Source organism: Sciurus vulgaris (genome assembly GCF_902686455.1).
Source record: "Sciurus vulgaris genome assembly, chromosome: 6".
Lineage (NCBI taxonomy): Eukaryota > Metazoa > Chordata > Mammalia > Rodentia > Sciuridae > Sciurus > Sciurus vulgaris.
In genome coordinates this window covers 105270122-105290036 of record NC_136466.1, presented here as the reverse complement: position 1 = coordinate 105290036, position 19915 = coordinate 105270122, and the positions used below count along the sequence as shown (strand labels likewise).

General features: G+C 35.5%; 1 protein-coding gene across 4 annotated transcripts in view; it reads left to right on the top strand.

The window, feature by feature from the left end:
• The window catches only part of MSH3 (mutS homolog 3), a gene marked incomplete at its 5' end in the record, with an annotated part of 207246 nt that overhangs the window by 307 nt on the left and 187024 nt on the right, over positions 1-19915 (top strand). For 3 of the 4 annotated variants that reach the window (XM_079145550.1, XM_079145548.1, XM_079145549.1), the window contains 5 exons: positions 1290-1401; positions 12277-12497; positions 15372-15569; positions 16371-16487; positions 16877-16996. In XM_079145550.1, coding sequence (XP_079001676.1) covers positions 1290-1401; positions 12277-12497; positions 15372-15569; positions 16371-16487; positions 16877-16996 — 768 coding nt within the window. Of the gene's footprint in view, positions 1-10; positions 181-1289; positions 1402-12276; positions 12498-15371; positions 15570-16370; positions 16488-16876; positions 16997-19915 lie in introns of those variants that run through there. The other variant, XM_079145551.1, reaches the window with a different exon arrangement.

The window sequence follows — 19915 nt, the reverse complement described above, 5'->3', positions numbered from 1 at the left end:
AAGAGAACGGAAGGGGCGGGCCGAGGAAGGAGAATTTGGCAAAGCCCCACTGGGTCTGTGTCCTGGGCTAGCTGAAAGGCTGCATTACCTGTTTTGAGGTGATAGACTTGAGACCAGGTCCCACTGGTTGTTAATAGGAGACCCGAAGGGAACTTCCGTTCTAATGAGCGGAGGGTGCCGGTGGGTCTGGGATACGTGTATCTTTTAATCTTAACCCTCCCTTGATGGTTGAAAAGGGACTTTACACACGCTTGGTTGCGCGACTTTAAGAAAGCTACTCATATCTAGTTCTTAAGACTAAACATCATTGCTAAATATTTCAAATCACTATGGGCAGAAGCTGTCCTGAGCAGTGGCCACGCCCTTTGTAGTTCAGATCGTAATAAAGTTACATTCAGTTTGGATGGCTAAAGTGTCTATAAATGCCAGTGGTGAATCATTGGATACTTTGTTGCTTGTCTACCTTAAGTGGAATAAAATGGTTTTTATTGCCTCCAGGGAAAGCCCAAGAGGGAAGCTTCCCTGAGGTATCCTGGTATACTTCCCAAACTAGGATGTGGAAGGGTATTACAGACTGGATTTTAGCCACGAATCATATTTTAATGGAGGTTACAACTAGGCTGCTTTAAAAACTTGTTCCCTTTGTATATATATTGTATATATTTCTTTCCTGTAGTGATTGTTTCTCTCCTCTTCTTGTTTTTTTTTTTTTTTTTTCCTTGAGGATGACCTAATTTTCATGAATTCACCAAAATTTTATTTTGCATCTACCATGGAGAGAATATTTGGTGAAGGTCTTAAATTTTTGTTAGGTTTCTTGCCAATGAGTAGCTCAGAGTCTTTAATGATGAACATATTGTATTTAAGCAGGATATAATTGAATTATTATTAGTATTTAAAAAGTGACATTGTTTATTACCTTTGCCTTCTAATTTTGCGATAGATACTATTTTATTTCTAAGAGTTATTTAACATGTAAGTGGAGTGAATCAGGTTTTATAATTTGAGATAGGTAAAGGCTGATTGAGTAAAGGAAGGTATTATTAGGCTTAGTTTCATTTATTCTAGCAGGACTAGAGGTTCTGAGGCTCATGACCTGCCAGTTTCCACCTTGTCTTTAATGGGGTAAAAACAGTTAACTCAGACCTTTCCAGAACTAACAGAGATAATTTTATGAGAAATGGATTGCAGGGAAGTTGGTGTCATTCAGAAATAATGTTTGAATTACTTCACATAATCAAGTCTTCACAAAATAGATAACACCTCATTTTGTGACCTTCCTCATATAGCCTGCAGAAATTAACAGAGGAAAAAAAAGACCACTGGAGAAAGATGGGCCTGTTAAAAAGAAAGCAAAGAAAGTCCAAGAAAAGGAAGAAAGAAGTGACTTGGTAATGTCTGGTGAGTCTGGGCAATGATTCTTCTCAGCAATCATAGCTCTGATATTCTTGGATTCTCTGGAGGGCAGAGGAAGCTCTTGGAGATTTGAACCTTTTTTCTTTTTGGACAAGGATCACTACTGTGCCTGAGTTTGTGATAGTATCTATAGGAGGTGAGGGGGACTGTGGAGGAGCTGGAGTTCGGCAGTTTGTTTATTGTTCTCCCAACTTTCTCTTTTTTTTTTCACTCTAGGCATTTTTGTCATAGTTTTAAAAATGAAATATTCTTGTTACAAAAATTTCAAACAGTACAGAAATTTGGATAGTAGACAGTGAAAGACCTTCCCTTTCAGTAAGACCCACTGCTCATTATTTGGGCTACTGTGTGTTCTCCCAGATTTTTCTGTTTCTACACACACATATATGTGCACAACATAGACCCACAAATTAGTTAATTGGTAATAATTATCATAGTTTACAGATTGTATTATACTGTGTATACTAATTTGCAACTATCTTTTTCCACGTAATAGAACGTTTTGAACAATGTTCAGTATCAGGGCATGTAGATCTACCCTCTTCTATTTTTGCACAGAGCTGTCCTTTATGTGAAAAAGCACTGAATAAGAACAGCATTGCTTGGGGCCAGGGTTGTAGCTTAGTGGGAGAGTGCTTGTCTGTCATGTATGAGGCATTGGGTTTGATCCCTGGAACCACAGATACATAAATAAGGGTATTGTGCTCATCTACAACTAAAAATATTAAAAACAAAACAAAACAGCACTGTTGACCTTCTGGACTTCCAGAGATGATTTTGGGTATAAATGGTTGAGCAGATTTTCTCTAGTTTTTGACTCCAGAGAATATGTGATAAGAAGAGATTGGAAATCCATTTTTATTATTCCCAGGAAATAAAAACAAAACAAAACAAAAGTTCCAATTCAGTGAAGATAACTATCCACTCCTCTAGAGATAAGTAAGTGAGATGCTTATTTTTCCATATAAATGGTAAATCTTGCATGTAGGGCCAACATGAATAAGAATTAATTACAAAAACAGAGATGCATGACAAAGGAGAAAAGTAATCTGATAATTCCACACTCCTCTTCATTTCTGGAGGGGCCTTGAAGGATGCATGACATGACAGAATTGCCACTGGTTAATATTGCATTTTCTGGGGCTCTTTGCCCTTTTTCTTTTTGCTTCATTGCTCTGTATAGATTTGATTTGTTTAGGTTTCCAAAGTACATTCTATAAGCAGCGAGTGCTCTTTTTTCAAAACCTGTTTTTGTTCTAGAGCTTTTTTTTAGCTCATTTATTCTTCCCGAGAACCTTATTTTTTTCCATTTGTAGAGGAAAAGGTAGGTGACAGGTGAGGAGAATTGAGGGCCGCCATAGTTAAGTGGCTTAAATGGGGCCACACAGGACAGTTGAGACTGAAAGTTGTTGAAATTAGAATGCTTTGAAATAGGACATTTGTCACTTGTTAAAATTGGCACTCAGAAGGTGGTTATCTGTTCTGTCCCAGGATTTTCTTCTTTTTTTAATAATCATCATAAAAATACAGTTTTCGTGCCATATAGTTCACCAATTAGTGTATATAGTTAGTGACTTTTAGCTTGTTCCCAGATTTGTGCAAGCATCATCACAATCAATTTTAGGGGCTCAGGATGTGGCATGCATAAGGCCCTGGGCAGGGTGGGGGGAGTCAATTTTAGAACATTTTCATCATCCCAAAAAGAAGACATATACTCATTAACAGCTACCTTCTTTTCCCTGCAACAGTCCCCAGCCCTTGGCAACTACCGCTCTACCCTCTGCCTATAGATATGTCTATTGAAATCATTTCATATAAATGGAATATGTCACACAATAGGTGACTTTTGATATCTGGTTTCTTTTATTTAGTGCCATATTTTCATAGTTTATCTGTTTTGTATCATGGATCAGGACTTCATTCCTTGTTTTTGAATAATTCATTTTTTTAAAGTTGTAAGAAAACATAAAACTTACCATCAACCGTTTGTAAGTGTGCAGTTCACTGCTATTTAGTACATTTATAGTGTTCTGTCATCCACACTATTCATCTCCAGAATGCTTCTTTCATTTTGTATTTCTAAAACTTCACCCCTCAACAGTAACTCCCCATTCCCCCACCCCCAGTTCTGGCAGCTACCATTCTGCGGCAGCCTGGGCAGCATCAAGAATCTCTAGTAGGGCCAACTGGAGGTGGAGAAAAACAGAGACAAAGAAAAGAGAGACTTTTTTTTTTTTTTTTTTTTTTGCGGTGCTGGGAATTGAATCCAGGGCCCTTTGCTTGCAAGGCAAGCACTCTGCCGATTGAGCTATCTCTCCAGCCCAGAGACATTTTTAAGCAAAGCCAGGGCCAGGTGGGACACTGCCTTCTGATGGACAGTGACCCTGAACTAGCTCCACAAGTTTATTATATAGGGTCTCATAATCTGGAAGTTCAACTATAGGGACATTGTAAATTGTTCAAGGCTTGTGAGTTATCAAGAGGCTTCTTTGCACTAAAAAGTTACAGAGCTAGAAACATTTTTGTGTCTCTCCTGCTGCACCCAGGAAGCCCATTGTACTGGAATGTCTGATAACTCTTAGTATCAGAGCCGAGTGTCAAGGCTTTTCACACCCTTGCAATTTGGCAAGGAACATATCCCAAGCTGGACTTTGTTGATGCTGTAGGATCAGCCTATGACCAGGGGCTCATCCACTCCACACCATTCTGCTTTCTGCCTCTATAATTTTGACTGCTCTAAACTACATTCATTCCTTTTTATTTCTGGGTAGTATGCCATTATGTACATCTACCTCATTTCTTTTTATTTTTTTATTTGTTCTTTATAGATATTCATGACAGAGTGTATTTTGACATATATACATGGAGTATAACATATATACATGGAGTATGACATATATGTATGGAGTATAACTTCCTATTCTTGTGATTGTACATGATGTAGAGTTATACTGGTCGTATATTCATATACGAATATAAGAAAGTTACGTCCAATTTATTCTACTGTCTCCTATTTCTATCCCTAATCCCTTCCCTTCATTCCCCTTTGTTTAATCTAATGAACTTCTATTTGCTGCACCACCCCCCACCATTGTGTGTTAGCATCCACATATCAGAGAACATTTGGCTTTTGCTTTTTTGGGATTGACTCATTTCAGTTAGCATGATAGTCTCCAACTCTATCCATTTACCAGCAAATGCCATAATTTCATTCTTCTTTATGGCTAATATTCCATTGTGTATGTATACCATATTTTCTTTATCCATTCATTTGTTGAAGGGCATCTAGGTTGGTTCCATAGCTTACCTATTGTGAATAAAGCTGCTATAAACATTAATGTGACCTTAGAACTATAGTATGCTGATTTTAAGTCCTTTGGGTATAAGCCGAGGTGTGTGATAACTGGGTCAAATGGTGGTTCCATTCCAAGTTTTCTGAGGAATCCCCATACTGCTTTCCAAAGTGGTTACACCAATTTACAGTCCCACCAGCAATGTATGAATGTACTTCTACCCTCACATCCTTGCCAACATTTATTGTTGCTTGTATTCTTGATAATTGTCATTCTGACTGGAGTGAGATGAAATATCAATGTATTTTTTTTTTTTTTTAATTTTTGCGGGATTGAACTCAGGGCCTTGTGCTTGCAAGGCAAGCACTCTACCAACTGAGCTATATCCCCAGCCTCAATGTAGTTTTAATTTGTGTTTCTCTAATTGCTAAGGACTTTGAACATTATTTTCATATCCCCTTTATTTCTTTTTTTTTAAATTTATCTTTTAATTATTTACAGACTGCAGTTTGATTCATTGTACACAAATGGGGTACATCATTTCGTTTCTGTGGTTGTACACAGTGTAGATTCATACCATTCATGTATTCATACATGTACATAGGATAATGATGTCTGTCTCATTCCACTATTTTTCATACCTGCCTCCCTCTCATTTCCTTCTACATAATCTAAAGTTTCCCCATTCTTCTCTCAACCCCCCCCCCCATTATCTATCATTCTCCACTTATCAGGGAAAACATTTGGCCTTTGGCTTTTGTGATTGGCTTATTTCACTTAGAATGATATTCTCCAGTTCCATCCATTTATTTGCAAGTGCCATAATATTATTTATTTATTTATTTTATTTTTATTATTATTTATGACTGAATAATATCCCATTGTGTATATATACCAGAGTTTCTTTATCCATTCATCTGTTGAAGGGCATCTAGCTATTGTGAACTGAGCTGCTATAAACATTGATGTGGCTGTATTACTGTAGTATGCTGGTTTTAAGTCCTTTGAGTATAAACTGAGGAGTGGGATAATTGGGTCAGAAGGTGGGTCCTTTCCAAGTTTTCTGAGGATTCTCCACAGTGCTTTCCAGAGTGGCTGCACCAATTTGCAACTCCACCAGCAATGTAGAAGTGTGCCTTTTCCCCCACATCCACGCCAACATCTATTATTGTTTGTGTTCTTGATAATAGCCATTCTAATTGAAGTAAGATGAAATCTTAGAGTTGTTTTAATTTGCATTTCTCTAATTACTAGACATGTTGAACACTTTTTTTCATGTATTTATTAATTGCCTATATGTCTTTTTCTGTAAAGTGTCTGTCCAGTTCCTCGGCCCATTTATTAATTGGGTTCTTTGTATTTTTGGTGTATAGTTTTGTAAGTTCTTTATAAATTTTGGAGATAAGTGCTCTTATCTGAAGTGCATGTGGAAAAGATTTCGTCCCACTCTGTAGGCTCTTTCTTCATGTTCTTGATTGTATCCTTTGCTGAAAAAAAGAAGCTTTTTAGTTTGAGTCCATCCCATTTATTGATTCTTGCTTTGATTTCTTGAGCTTTGGGAGTCTTGTTGAGGAAGTCTGATCCTAAGCCAACATGATGAAGATTCAGGCTTACTTTGTCTTCTATTAGGTGCGGGGTCTCTTGTCTAATTCCCATGTCCTTGATCCATTTTGAATTGAGTTTTGTGGAGGGTGAGAGATAGAGGTTTAATTTCATTTTACTGCATATGGATTTTCAGTTTTGCCAGCACCATTTGTTGAACAGGCTATCTTTTCTCCATTGTATGTTTTTGGCTCCTTTGTCTAGTAAGAGGTGACTGTATTTATGTGGTTTTGTCTCTGTGATTCTTAGCTTTAAGCCTATTGATGTGATGAATTACATTTGTTGATATTCAGATGTTGAACTAACCTTGCATCCCTGGGATAAATCCCACTTGATCATGGTGCACTATCTTTTTAATATATTTTTGTATGTGATTTGCCAGTATTTTGTTAAGGATTTTGCATCTATATTCATCAGGGATATTGGTCTAAAATTTTCTTTCTTTGATGTGTCTTTGTCTGGTTTTGGTATCAGAGTGATACTAGCCTCATAGAATGAATTTGGAAGGATTCCCTCCTTTTCTATTTCCTGGAATATTTTGAGGAGTATTGGTATTAGTTCTTCTTAGAGGTCTTGTAGAATTCGGCTGAGAATCCATCTGGTCCTGGGCTGTTCTTGGTTGGTAGGCTTTTGATGGCTTCTTCTATTTCGGTGCTTGAAATTGATCTGTTTAGATTGTGTACATCTTCCTAATTCAGTTTGGGAGGATTATATGTCTCTAAAAATTTGTCAATGTATTCAATATTTTCTGTTTTGTTGGGGTATAGATTTTCAAAGTGGCTTCTAATTATGTATTTCATATTATGATCTTTCCATTTTCATCATGAATTTTAGTAATTTGAGTTTTCTCTTTCCCTCTCTTGGTTAGTTTTATCGATTTTGTTTACTTTTACAAAGAACCAACTTTTTGTTTTGTTTTGTCAATTTTTTGAATTGTTTCTCTTGTTTCAGTTTCATTGATTTCAGCTCTGATTTTAATTATTTCCTATCTTCTACTATTTTTGGTGTTGGTCTGTTTTTCTTTTTATAGGGCTTTGAGATGTAATGTTCGGTCATTTAGTTGTTGACTTTTTTTTTTTTTTTTAATGTATGAGCTCAATGCAATGAACTTTCCTCTTAGTACTGCTTTCAGAGTGTCCTAGAGTGTCGTTGTTCTCATTTACCTCTAAGAATTTTTTTTATTTCTTCCCTGATATCTTCTGTTATCATTGCATCATTTAATAGCATATAATTTAGTCTCCAGGTGTATGAGTAGTTTTTGTTTGTTTTATCGTCCATTTCTAATTGCATTCCATTATGGTCTGATAGGATATAGGGTAGGATCTCTATTTTTTTGTGTTTACTAATGACTTCTTTGTGGCATAGCATATGGTGTGTTTTGGAGAAGGATCCATGAGCTGCTGAGAAGAAAGTATATTTGCTTGATAATGGATGAAACACTCTGTAAATATCCATTAAATCTATATCATTGATTGTATTATTTAGTTCTATAGTTTCTTTGTTCAGTTTTTGTTTAGAGGATCTATCCAATGGTGAGAGTGGTGTGTTAAAGTCCTCCACTATTAATGTGTTTTGGTCTATTTGATTCTTAAAATTGAGAAGGGTTTGTCTGATATACGTAGATGCCCCATTGTTTGGTGCATAAATATTTAAAATTGTTATATCTTGCTGTTTTATGCTTCCCTTATCTTTATCCCTTCTGACTAAGTTAGGTTTGAAGTTCACTTTGTCTGATATGAGGATGGAAATCCCTGCTTTTTTACTGGGTCCATGTGAATGGTATGTTTTTCCCCATTGTTTCACCTTTAGTCTGTGGATGTCTTTTTCTATGACATGAGTCTCTTGAAGGCTGCATATTGTTGGGTCTTTATTTTTAATCCAATCTGCTAGTCTGTGTCTTTTGATTAGGGTTTTTATTGCAATATGATTTGTATCCCTGGTCATTTTGGCTTGTTTTTGGTTTTTAACTTGTCTTGGTTTCTTCTTTGCTTGGCTTTTTCCTTTAGGGTAGTTCCCCCCATGCTGACTTGTATTGTTGCTTTTCACTTCCTCCTCATGAAATATTTTGCTGAGAATGTCCTGTTGGGTAGGCTTTCTATTTGTAAATTTTTTTTACTTTTGTTTATTGTGGAAAGATTTTATTTCATTGTCAAATCTGAACATTAGTGTTGCTGGGTATAGGATTCTTGGTGGGCATTCGTGTTCTTTCAGAGCTTGAAATATATTGTTCCAGGCCCTTCTTGCTTTTAGAGTCTGGGCTGAGAAATCTGCTGATATCCGTATTGGTTTCCCCTTATATGTAATCTGACGCTTTTCTCTCGCAGCCTTTAAAATCCTATCTTTATTTTCTATGTGAGATATTTTCATTATAATGTGTGTTGTGTGGATCTGTTGTAATTTTGTGCACTTGGTGTTCTGTAAGCCTCTTGTATTTGATTTTCCATTTCATTTTTCAGGTTTGGGAAATTTTTTTATATTATTTTGTTGAACAGGTTGTTCATGCCTTTGGTTTGTTTTTCTGTGCCTTCCTCTATCCCAATAATTCTTAAATTCAGTCCTTTCATGATATCCCATAATTCTTGGAGGTTCCGTTCATGACTTCTTAACATCTCTTCAGTTTGTTCAACTTTATTTTCAAGATTAAATATTTTGTCTTGTCTGAGATTCTGTCTTCCACAAGATCTATTCTGTTGGTGATGCTTTCTATTGAGTTTTTAATTTGGTTTATCGTTTCTTTCATTTCAAGTATTTCTGTTTGTTTGGTTTTTTTTTGGCAGAATCTCTCTCTCTTTATTGACGTGTTCCTTTGCTTCTTACATTTGCTCTTTTAACTATCTAATGGAATGGTCAAGCATTGCCTGCATTTGCTCTCTTATCTTGTCTTTTGCTTCACGGATCATTTTAATTATGCAGATCCTAATTTCTTTTTCTGTCATTTCTAGTGCCATGCTATCATTGGATTCTATCATAGTAGCATCTTGGTTTGTTAGGGACATCTTCTTCCCCTGTTTTTTCATATTGTTTCTGTATATTCCCCTCTAGCAGTGAAGATCAGAGATATTGAAGTTCCCCCACTGCAGGCTTATTATGACCCTGCAGTTTTCCACTACCTCTCCTGTGAAGGGGAGATCAATACCAGTAGCACCCAATACAGAGAAAATGCAGCTGAACCAGATAGCCACTATAAAGACTTTAACATTATTGTAATGAACAGGATGAGTTTGATTGCTATTTACAGTATTTCTAGTTGTGAACAAGAGGCTGGGGAAGGGTGCAGGATGTAAGTAAGTAAATAGAGGTACCTGTCAAAGAGCCTCCTGTCTCCTGTACTGTCTCAGGAAGGGAGCCACCATTCCAATGACAATGACCGCGCCCTCAGGAATAATTCAAAATGCCTACACCAGCCTCCAAAGAAGCTGGGGAGCCCCAGCGAGTGTGTGCTGAATCAGCATGGAGGTAGGCACAGTGTCCCTCAGCAGTAGCAGGGAAGGTGGGCAGGCTCAGCTACCAGCCTCCATCCTCTGTGTCTGGGCAGGCTGGGGGCTCAGTGCTGGTGTTATGACCTCGTTGTTGGCAGGTGGGCAGGCTCAGCAACAGTGTCCAACCTTGGTGTTCCACTTTATTTCTTAACTTCAAGTTACAAGGGTTTTTATGGTGGTGGAGATTGAACTGAGGGCCTCATGCATGTTAAATCACATTCTCTACCACTAAGGTACATACCTAGTTCCTACAATTTATTTTTTTATTGTTTTTTAAAAAATCTGGGATCCACAGAAGAATGAAAACATTCTTTTGAAAAGTGACTTTAGTATATGTATTTTGAAAATCATGGAAATAATCATAAGGTAATATATACCTTGGAAAATATACTAAAAAAATATACTTTTAGAATAAGAGAAATCGTACTAAATAAGGTAAAATATGTATTGAAAAATTCATGTATTTAAAACAAAGAATCACCATGTTCCTTCAAGGATTTTTGATCTTTAGCATGTGACTTCAGGGTTTTTTTTTTTGTTTATTTGATTTTTCATTTGTTTTTTTGGTTTTAATTATAGAGGACCAATTTTCCTGTCCATTTTCCTCCAGTTAGAATTTTCTCTTTATTATAGATTTCTACACGTTTGAGTTTGTTGGGCCTTAGGCTAGTTTGAATTGGTTTTTATCCTGTTCATTTAAAGCTTCTTGGGTCTGTGGGTTTACAGCTCTCATGAAATTTGGAAAGCTCTTTTATCCATTGTTTTCTCAACTCTTTTTTCTGTTTCCTTCCTCTTTCTTCTCCTTCTCAGAGTTTATTTCAGGGATGTTGCACTACTTGACATTGTCCCTCAAATCCCTGAAGCTTTGTTTTCAAGTCTTATTTCTACTCATTTTGGATAGATTCTACTGCTGTACTTTCAAATTCAGTGATCTTTCCTTCTGCAGCATCTAATCTGCTTAAAGCTCATTCCAGTGAAGTGTTTGTTTCAGATATTTTAGATGTTATCTCCAAAAGTTCCTTCTGTTCTTTTTAAAAATCTTCCATTTCTCTGTGTGAACTTTATCTCAATAAAACTGTTAACAGAAAAAAAGTATTCCTTTTACCCCTCTGTTTTGCTCATGTTTTCCTTTACATTTTGATCATGTGGAGCATATTTATAAAACATGTATCTATGTATTAATTCCATCATCTCTTTCCTCTCTGGATCTGCATCCCTGGACTGATTTTTCATACTTTTTGCATGTCCAGCAATTGATTGGATCTTGAATGTTTTGAATTTCTTTCCTACTGGATTTTGTATTTCTTTCAAGAGTGTCAGACTTTATTAGGAATCAGTTAAATTCCTCATGGGTCAATTTGATAGTTTAGGATTGTTTTTCAATTTTGGCAGAGAATGTCCAGCACTTGGAGAGCCTGTCCCTAAAGCTTCACTTTTCTTGAGTTGGAAGGGTTGCAAAGTAACAGCAGCATACCATACTGAAATATTTCCACTTGAAGAATAAGTACAATTTTGATATGTCAAAAGTATAGCATGGGCAAAGCTCAGAAGCAGGAAAGCAGATGTCTAAGTGGTGTGATTGAATTTTCTTGGTGAACCCCTGATGTTGTTATCTTAGTTCTTTCCCCTTGATCTGGTCAGATTCTTCAGTTAGGAATCTCCTAGCTTCCTGGGTTCTGGAGATACTGGGGATCTCAGCATACAATTTACATTCCCATCACCCTTCTGAGTTGGTACCTGATTAGCTATGCCTGTTTTGCCTTTCCAGAGATATCTCCCATTTGCTGCTAAGGTGAGGAAATAATAGTTGTCTTTGAGCTTGGAGTGTGTGTGTGGGGGTTCAGAAACCAAATTACTTTGAGCTAATGCCCATTATTTTAGACCCTCCCTTATTCCACTTCCAGAGTTAGTGCTGCCCTAATTCTCAAGTCTCTTGATCACTTTTTTTTTGTTGCAAATGGGATCGGTCTTTGGTTTTCTTAACTACTGACTTAGAATTTAGCTTGAGTTGGGTGTGCTGAATTGGTGAGTGCTTATCCATTTTCTCTGCTAGCTTCAGAGATTTCATTTGCAATTGTTGCCTCTCCTGTCCTGTTTGTCCTTAAATCTGAAAACAAACAAACCAACAAATAAAAACCAGAAGCAAATCTCCAATGTAGTTTTCCTTTCTTTCTCTCTATTTTTGTAGTGCTGAGATAGAACCCAGGGCTTTGCACATGAGCATAAGAAGCCAGAGCTCTACCACTGAATTATAGCCCCTGCTCACTACTGTAGTTTTTTAATGGGGTTACATCAGTGAGTGAAATCAGGTGTATGCTTTAATATGCCACCTTAATCCCGAACTTATTGTTCTTTATTGCTTTATCACATTATAGTTAAGATCATCAATGGGAATCTCCCACTTTAGAAAATTCTGTGCTTATTATACGTTGACATAATGAGACCAAAATACTGTTGTTATGTTTTCTTCTCATTTGTTTCCCAAGAGCCAAAGAAATGTCTGAGGACCAGGACTGTCTTAAAGTCTCTGGAAAAATTGAAAGAATTCTGCTGTGATTCTGCTGTCCCTCAAAATAGAGTTCAGATAACACCTCTTCAAGAGAGGTTTGCAGTTCTACCAAAATGTACTGATTTTGAGGATATCAGTCTCCAGCGTGCAAAGAATGCAGTTTCTTCTGAAGATTATAAATCCGAAGTAAATCAGAAGGTATGTAATTGTTATATAGATGAATATCCAGTTACCCAGAACAGTAGGTTCTGAAATCCTTTAGGTACTCTGGGGTCACTGAGGGCGCTAGTTCCCACACTTGACTGATTATCCGAATTGGCTGGCAAATCTTTTGTTTCATAATCACCCCCATTCCCTTTGATACTCTAATTTACTATGTATTATGAGGGATGAATTGGTTTGTATTCAAACAAAACAAAAAACAATTAAAAGACTCCCAAATTACTGTGAGCCAATACCCTTTATTTTAGAACCTCCTTTATTCCCAGTCTGTGATTGTGATGTACTGCCTAGATTAGGAGCCGTTGACTTGGGGAATTTTTTTAATTGATAAATAACACACACATAATTTTCTTATAGTTCTCCTTATAGTTTTCATGATTTGCATGGAAAATCATGTTGAGTAATATACATGTAGATGTTTTAAGGTTTCCAGTTGAAAGCGTGGCAGGTATTAAGTAAATGTAGAGATGAATCATGACTATGTGTTTTTACTTCTGATTACTTTGTGACTTATTAATGGTTCCTGTCATTGTAAAATCCCGTCTGGCACCATCATTGAAATCTGTAATTAGATGAGTGGTTGATTTTCAACCTGAGCTTTAAATTAGAATCATCTGGAGCTATTAAAAAAAACAAAACAAAAAACTGATATTCAGAACCTTCCATCAGAATCTTCCTTAATTAATCTTCATTGAGAATTGTGCATGGCAATTTTCTTAAAAGCTCTTATTTTAATGTGTGGACATGGTTGAAGATTATTGAATTAGAGAAATGGTTTTTGTATTTATATGTATTTCAGAAAAGGTTTCAGTTCTACCAATATATATATGTGTGTGTGTGTGTGTGTGTGTATATATATATATACATAATATGTATATGTTAAATATATATATATTAAAATTTGAATGAAATGTACTTTTTCTTAGAAAAATGATAAGGACAACAGAATTTTGCTTACTATTTCCCTTCCCACAAAGTTCAGATCTATGGACTCCTGTCTCAAATGGGCTAATATTGGTTAACTTTCTTATCTTAGGTCATCAGAAAAGGAAAGGATGTTTTCTTTTTTATTATCTTTTAATACTGAGAAGCAGTTCACCTGCGTATAGGGCGATCATTACAGATAGAAGTCATAAAGTCTGTCTATTAAATCTCACTTTATTAAATGGAACATTTACCCTGGGGCCTCAGTAGAACCTATCTACTATTGCTTTATACATAAAATGACTAACTTGATTTTTCTGTTAAATTAGAAATAACCAGATAGAAGGGTTACCTTGAAGCTATATAAGGATATTATTACAAGCAATAAGGTATTTGATAGCTTGAAAAGACACAGGTGAATGGTAAAAATCTTGTCAAATGGACCTAAATGCTCAGTGGTTTAGGCCATTAATGTAGGGTCAGCATTGACTCTGGATAGTTTCTGAAATTTATTCTGATCACTCTGAATTGTCAAGACAAGGTTAAATTAAGTTCAACATTCTGCCTCTGGGAATATTAAAGAAATTATAGTATATCTGAGAAGTATTTCCACCCAAATCGTGTAAAAAACAAGTTGCTTAATAGTCAAGTATTCAGATTTACTTGTTAATATCCCATATTGAGAGAACTGTTTTTTTTTTTTTTTTTTTTCCCCTGTAAGTCTATCGTATTCTATAAATGAATAAGATAAAAAAATGAGGGGAACTTTTTTCTAGGAATATATTTTTCTAAGTGTTGATTAGCTTTTACAATATGTAGTATTACTGGAATTTATGTAAGAGTATAGAAACAAAATAGAAAATCCTTCAAAATGAAAAACAGTTGCATTCTCAGATGTTACCGTGAGCTGCATTTCTCTGACCATACGTCTCCATTCCTTGCCATCTTTGTATTGGGGATCTTTGCAAGTTTTCTAGGCTATGTTGTTTAGATAAATTGAGTTTCTTTGGAAAGTTAATGTCTCTGTGCTGTCCCAGATAAGCTAAATTCTTTTTATTTTTTAACATTTGTCATCCACAGAATACATGTATCTGTTGATATGAGACTCCCTTTCCGGGCTGCTTCTTTTCTCTCTCTCTTTTCCTCTTCTGCTGCTCACTAGTTATCTAGGCCACATTTTTTATTCCAGGGGTAGTTGAGTAACTTTTTAGATGTTGACAATGACAGCATGACACTTACTTAGAAGTTGACTTATCTTATAAATTTGTCTCATTTTTCCATTTCTTAATCAAGTGTAATAATCAAGGAATTTTCTCTAAGCTGTAAGTTGGAATTAATTATTTTTTTTTTTATCATAGGAAGGTAAGGATAGTAGGAGTACTAATATTGAAAATGTAACCCCGGGCTCTATTTTTTCCAAAACTTCTCTCACTATTTATTTACCAAAACAATGATGATTCTTTCTTGGAATAAAGATTTATAGAATATCCTATCTTTTTGAGCACGCTTGAAAAATTAAGTGCAGCTTTAGACGTTGGCATGCTTGCTGAAAGTGTTTTTGCCTAAGATTTATGCCCATTGCATTTTTATTCATTGTACATCTAGGAATAAATAAGAAAAGAAATGTTAATTATAGATCCAATAACATTGAATTTGAAAAGTGTATAAAACATTCAAGTTGTTTAGATTTTCAGAACTTATTTAAATACATACAGTTTTTGGTTTTTTAGACTTACAATTTTTAAAAACATTTATTTTGAAAAAAATTCAAACCTGTGATAACTTGCCTGAATACTACAGTGTGCCTTGGGAAACCTTTCACCTAGATTTACCTACTATTAGCTTTTTGCCAAATTTGCATTTTCTTTCTCTGATTTACTATAATAGTTTATTCTTGTTAAACTATTTAAATCTTTTGGTTGCCAGGACGGTCAGTTTGGACTATCACGAAGGAGTCGTGAAAACTTACACGAAACTTTTGATTCTAAACCATCTAATAAACGATCAAAAAGCATCTACACACCATTAGAGTTACAATATATAGAAATGAAGCAGCAGCATAAGGATGCAATTTTGTGTGTGGAATGTGGATATAAGTATAGATTCTTTGGGGAAGATGCAGAGGTAAGTTGTCTTTTCAAACACTATTTCATGTTTTTCTTGTTCAGCTTTAGATATTTTTCAGTATTCTTGTTTCATTTCCTGACTTTGTGAAAAGCTAATTTGATCAGTCACCCTTTAAACATACTGTCATTTAAAACAAAACTCAAGTACAAGCAAAGTTGATGGAGCTAGACTTGTGGGGAAGAAGTGAGGAGTCCCTACTGGAATGTTATTGTTTATTTTCTATGGTACTGGGTCAGTACTTTTCATCATAGGTCTTTGATCCATTTTTTTTTTAAAAAGCTGGTTCTGTGTTATACATAACATTAAGATTCGTTTCTAGGCGGTTCTCTTAATGTCACTTCTTCAGCTTCCTCTGTCCAAGTGGACTCATTATTTATGCATACTCTATAGTGTCTTCTAATTGTCAGTTATTTGCATAGAAAATTCTTATTGCTTCGGTCTCTTCCTTTTTATATTGAATAGTCCTTGTGTAGGGACAACTCAGTACTTTTAGGTTTTGGTACATCTAAGGACTTAGAAGAAGAGCTGTCATTTTTCAGAGTCATTTACAGACATAGAGTTAAGCCCTGATATCAGGAGGTAGGAATGTGAAAAAATAGATGAGACCATGGACTTCTATATAGTCTTTCAGACTTTTTATTGATGTACCACACAGTTAGAGAAGTACAGTACACAAATCCTAAGTGTGTATCTTGATGGATTTTTAACAAAGTGAACAAATGCCATGTGGGAACTTGAAATAGAAATTTATTAACAGTCTCTCTCTCTCTTTTTTTTTTTTTTTTTTTTGATTCTTAGATTGCTGCCCAGGAACTGAATATTTATTGCCATTTAGATCACAACTTCATGACAGCAAGTATACCAACTCACAGATTATTTGTTCATGTACGCCGTCTTGTGGCCAAAGGATATAAGGTCAGCTTTGATTTTAACTTCCAGGGAGAAGGGAGGGGGATTCTCTCCCAGAGAGTGAAAATATGCCTTTAAAGTGATAGCAGGCTTTAATGAGTTTTAGAATTTGGCATTTGAAGAAATGAAACTGTTTCACAATTATTAACATATTTTGATTTTTTAAAACATATTGTTAGGTATTTACAGTAAAATTTTTAAAGACTCAAATAACAGGGTGTTTCTTAATGATTTGTCCATACTTGCCAGCTGTTCATGGTACTTATATCTGGACATTGTGAACTAATTCACTTATTTTAAATGTTTCAGAATTAACCTTTAAGCATTTTGAAATGAGTTTGTTAAATTGTTTTTTTGTCAGATTTGATATTAAATCTTTCTGTACTTTGTCGAAGGTGGGAGTTGTGAAGCAAACTGAAACTGCAGCATTGAAGGCCATTGGAGACAACAGAAGTTCAGTCTTTTCCCGGAAACTGACTGCTCTTTATACAAAATCCACACTCATTGGAGAAGATATCCTTTTTGAATAGGAATTTTTCTCTTAGGTGTTACAAGTACTTTGTTTTAAGATGACATTTAAAAAAAAAAGTCCTTTGAGTGGGAAGTTTTTTTTTATGTAGTGCTAAGGATTGAACCCAGTGCCTCAGTGTGCTAAGCAAGTGCTCTGCCACTGAGCCACACCCTAGACCCAAGTGGGAGCCTTTTTGATGAGATGAGGTGGTATGGTTACTTTAATCCTTGGATAGTGTGCTAACTGAAGAGGAAGGATTGGTAGTAGTTAGAAACAAACATTTTTCAAATGTCATAGTGAAAGATAAGTTCATCATATGCTTAGAGCAAGAAGACGTGAACCTAATAAAAGATAATGTCAGGTTAGCAATTGATTTGATATTACTTGTTCTCTTGAACCATTTGTGAGCAGGAGTTAGGTGTTTAGGGACTATACATTCCTCAGGATCTTCCTAAGGTTAGACCTAAAAAAATAATAACTTAGTAACTTCATGTGAAGGCAAAACAACAAAGTCAAATTAAAACACAGTTAAATGCTTATAAAATGTAATAGTAGGCCGTGTTCATTAATTGTTAACTTCATAAAGATTTTATTGCTTTTGAAAATGGATTGTAGGTAAAACTTTCTTTGTAGAAATCTTCAGTATGCATAATGATTGCTGCCAAATTTACAGATTTTCATAAATTTCTTGTGTTAATTGAAGCAAAGTAATTTCAATAGCAGAGTCATAAAATTCTGTTAAGTTTTTAAGGCCAAATAGTTGTATATAAAATGAGGTGAAAGTGCATTAAAAACGTTTACTGTAGTTTGGGTTAGGTCTCTTATAATAAAATAATGTAAGATAAAGGCAGCCTTTAATGATGTGCAAAAATATTTGTTATTGTTTATTACAAATCTGCATATTTAGAGGTCCATTTAGTTTCTACACAAATTCTGAGGATTGTTTTGTCCCTTTAAGACCATAAATAGTAAATGACTATCATTCAGAATGGACTCCAAACCATTTGTATCCCTTTTGTTGTTCTAAGCTGATCAGGCTGTCAGAGCTTGAGTCTCTTACTTGAAGCCTATTCCTAGAAGAGTATCCTTCCTTGCTTCACTTTTGCTATTGTTATGGATCTTTTTTTTTAAATAGTTTTTTTTTTTTTTTAAATACTGCATAATGAACGAACAGAAAGACAGAATTTGCTGTGGTGTATTCATATATGTACATAGGAAAGTTTGGTCAGACTCATTCTACTGTTCTTCCCTTTTCCCCCATCTTTTCTGTCTTTTCCCCCATCTGTTCTTTCTGTCTTCCCCCATCAATTCCTTTTCTCTACTCCACTGATCTCTGTTCTACTTTATGAGATTTCCTTTGCCCTTGCCTCCCTCCTCTTATATTTTGGTCTAGTTTCCACATACATATAAGATAAAACATTGAACCTTTGACTTTCTGGGTTTAGCTTATTTCACTTGGCATAATGTTCTGCAGTTCCATCCATTTACCAACAAATGCCATAATATTGTTCTTTATGGCTGAGTAAAACTCCATTGTGTATATATACCATATATTCTTTATCCATTTTTCTGTTGGTGAGCACCTAGACTGGTTCCATAGCTTCACTACTGTCATTTGCACTGTTATGAACACTGATGTGGCTGCATTCCTATGGTATGCTGATTTTTGATCTTTTGGATATATACCAACAAGTGGGATATCTAGATACTATGGTGGTTTTAGTCCTAGTTTTTTGAGGAATCTCCATACTGCTTTCCAGGGTAGTTGTACTATTTTGAGTCCCACCAACAATGTGTGAATGTACCTTTTCCCCGCATTCTCACCAATACTTATTGTTATCTGTAGTCTCAAAATTGCTATTCTGACTGGAATAAATGAAATCTCAATGTAGTTTTAATTTGCATTTCCCTAATTGCTGTAGATTTTGACCTTTTTTTCATATATTTCTTGGCCATTTGTATTTCTTCTTTAGAGAAATGTCTGTTTAGTTCTTTTGCCCATTTAGTAATAGGATTAATTGTTTTTTGGATGTTAAGTTCGTTGAGTTTTTTGTATGTTCTGGATATTAATCTCTACCAAGGAGCAGATGGCAAAGATGTTCTCCCATCCTGTAGTCTCTCTCTTCATACGCTTGTTTCCTTTGCTGTGTAGAAGCTTTCTAATTGGGTGTTATCCCTCTTATTGATTTTTGGTTTTATTTCTTGTGCTTTATAAGTCTTGTTAAGTAAGTTGATGCCTGTGACTGTTTGTGGGAGTGTTGAGCCTATATTTTCTTAGCAATCGCAGTGTTTTCTGGTCTAATTCCTAGGTCTTTGATTCACTCCCCCCCCCCCCCCCTGGGTCTTTTTAGTTATACATAACATTAGGATTCATTTGGACATAATTATAAAAGCATGAAATATAATTTCCTCTAATTCAGTCCCCAGTACTTCCCTGTTCTCTCCCTTCCTCCCCGACTCCTTCTACTGATCTTTCTGCTATTTACATATAGTTTTGTTTTTTAAATTAGCGCGTAGTAGATATACATAATGGTGAGATTCACTGTGATATGTTCATATATGTACATAGCAAAGTTAAGTCAGATTCATTCCATTCTTCTTCCCTTCTCCAGTCCCATCTCCCTCCCCTCAATCCCTTTCCTTTACTCCACTGATCTATTTTCTTTGATTCACTTTGAATTGACTTTTGTGGAGGGTAGAGAGATAGGGATCAAGTTTCATTCTTCTACCTGTGGGTATCTAATTTTCCCAGCACTTTTGTTAAAATGGCCATCTTTTCTCTTTTTGGCACCTTTGTCAAGTATCATGGCTGTAAATATGTGAGTTTGTCTCTGGGCTCTTCTGTTTCATTGGTTTTTTCATGTCTGTTTTGGTGCCAATATCATATTAATTTTGTTACTGTAGCCCTGTAGTATAATTTGAG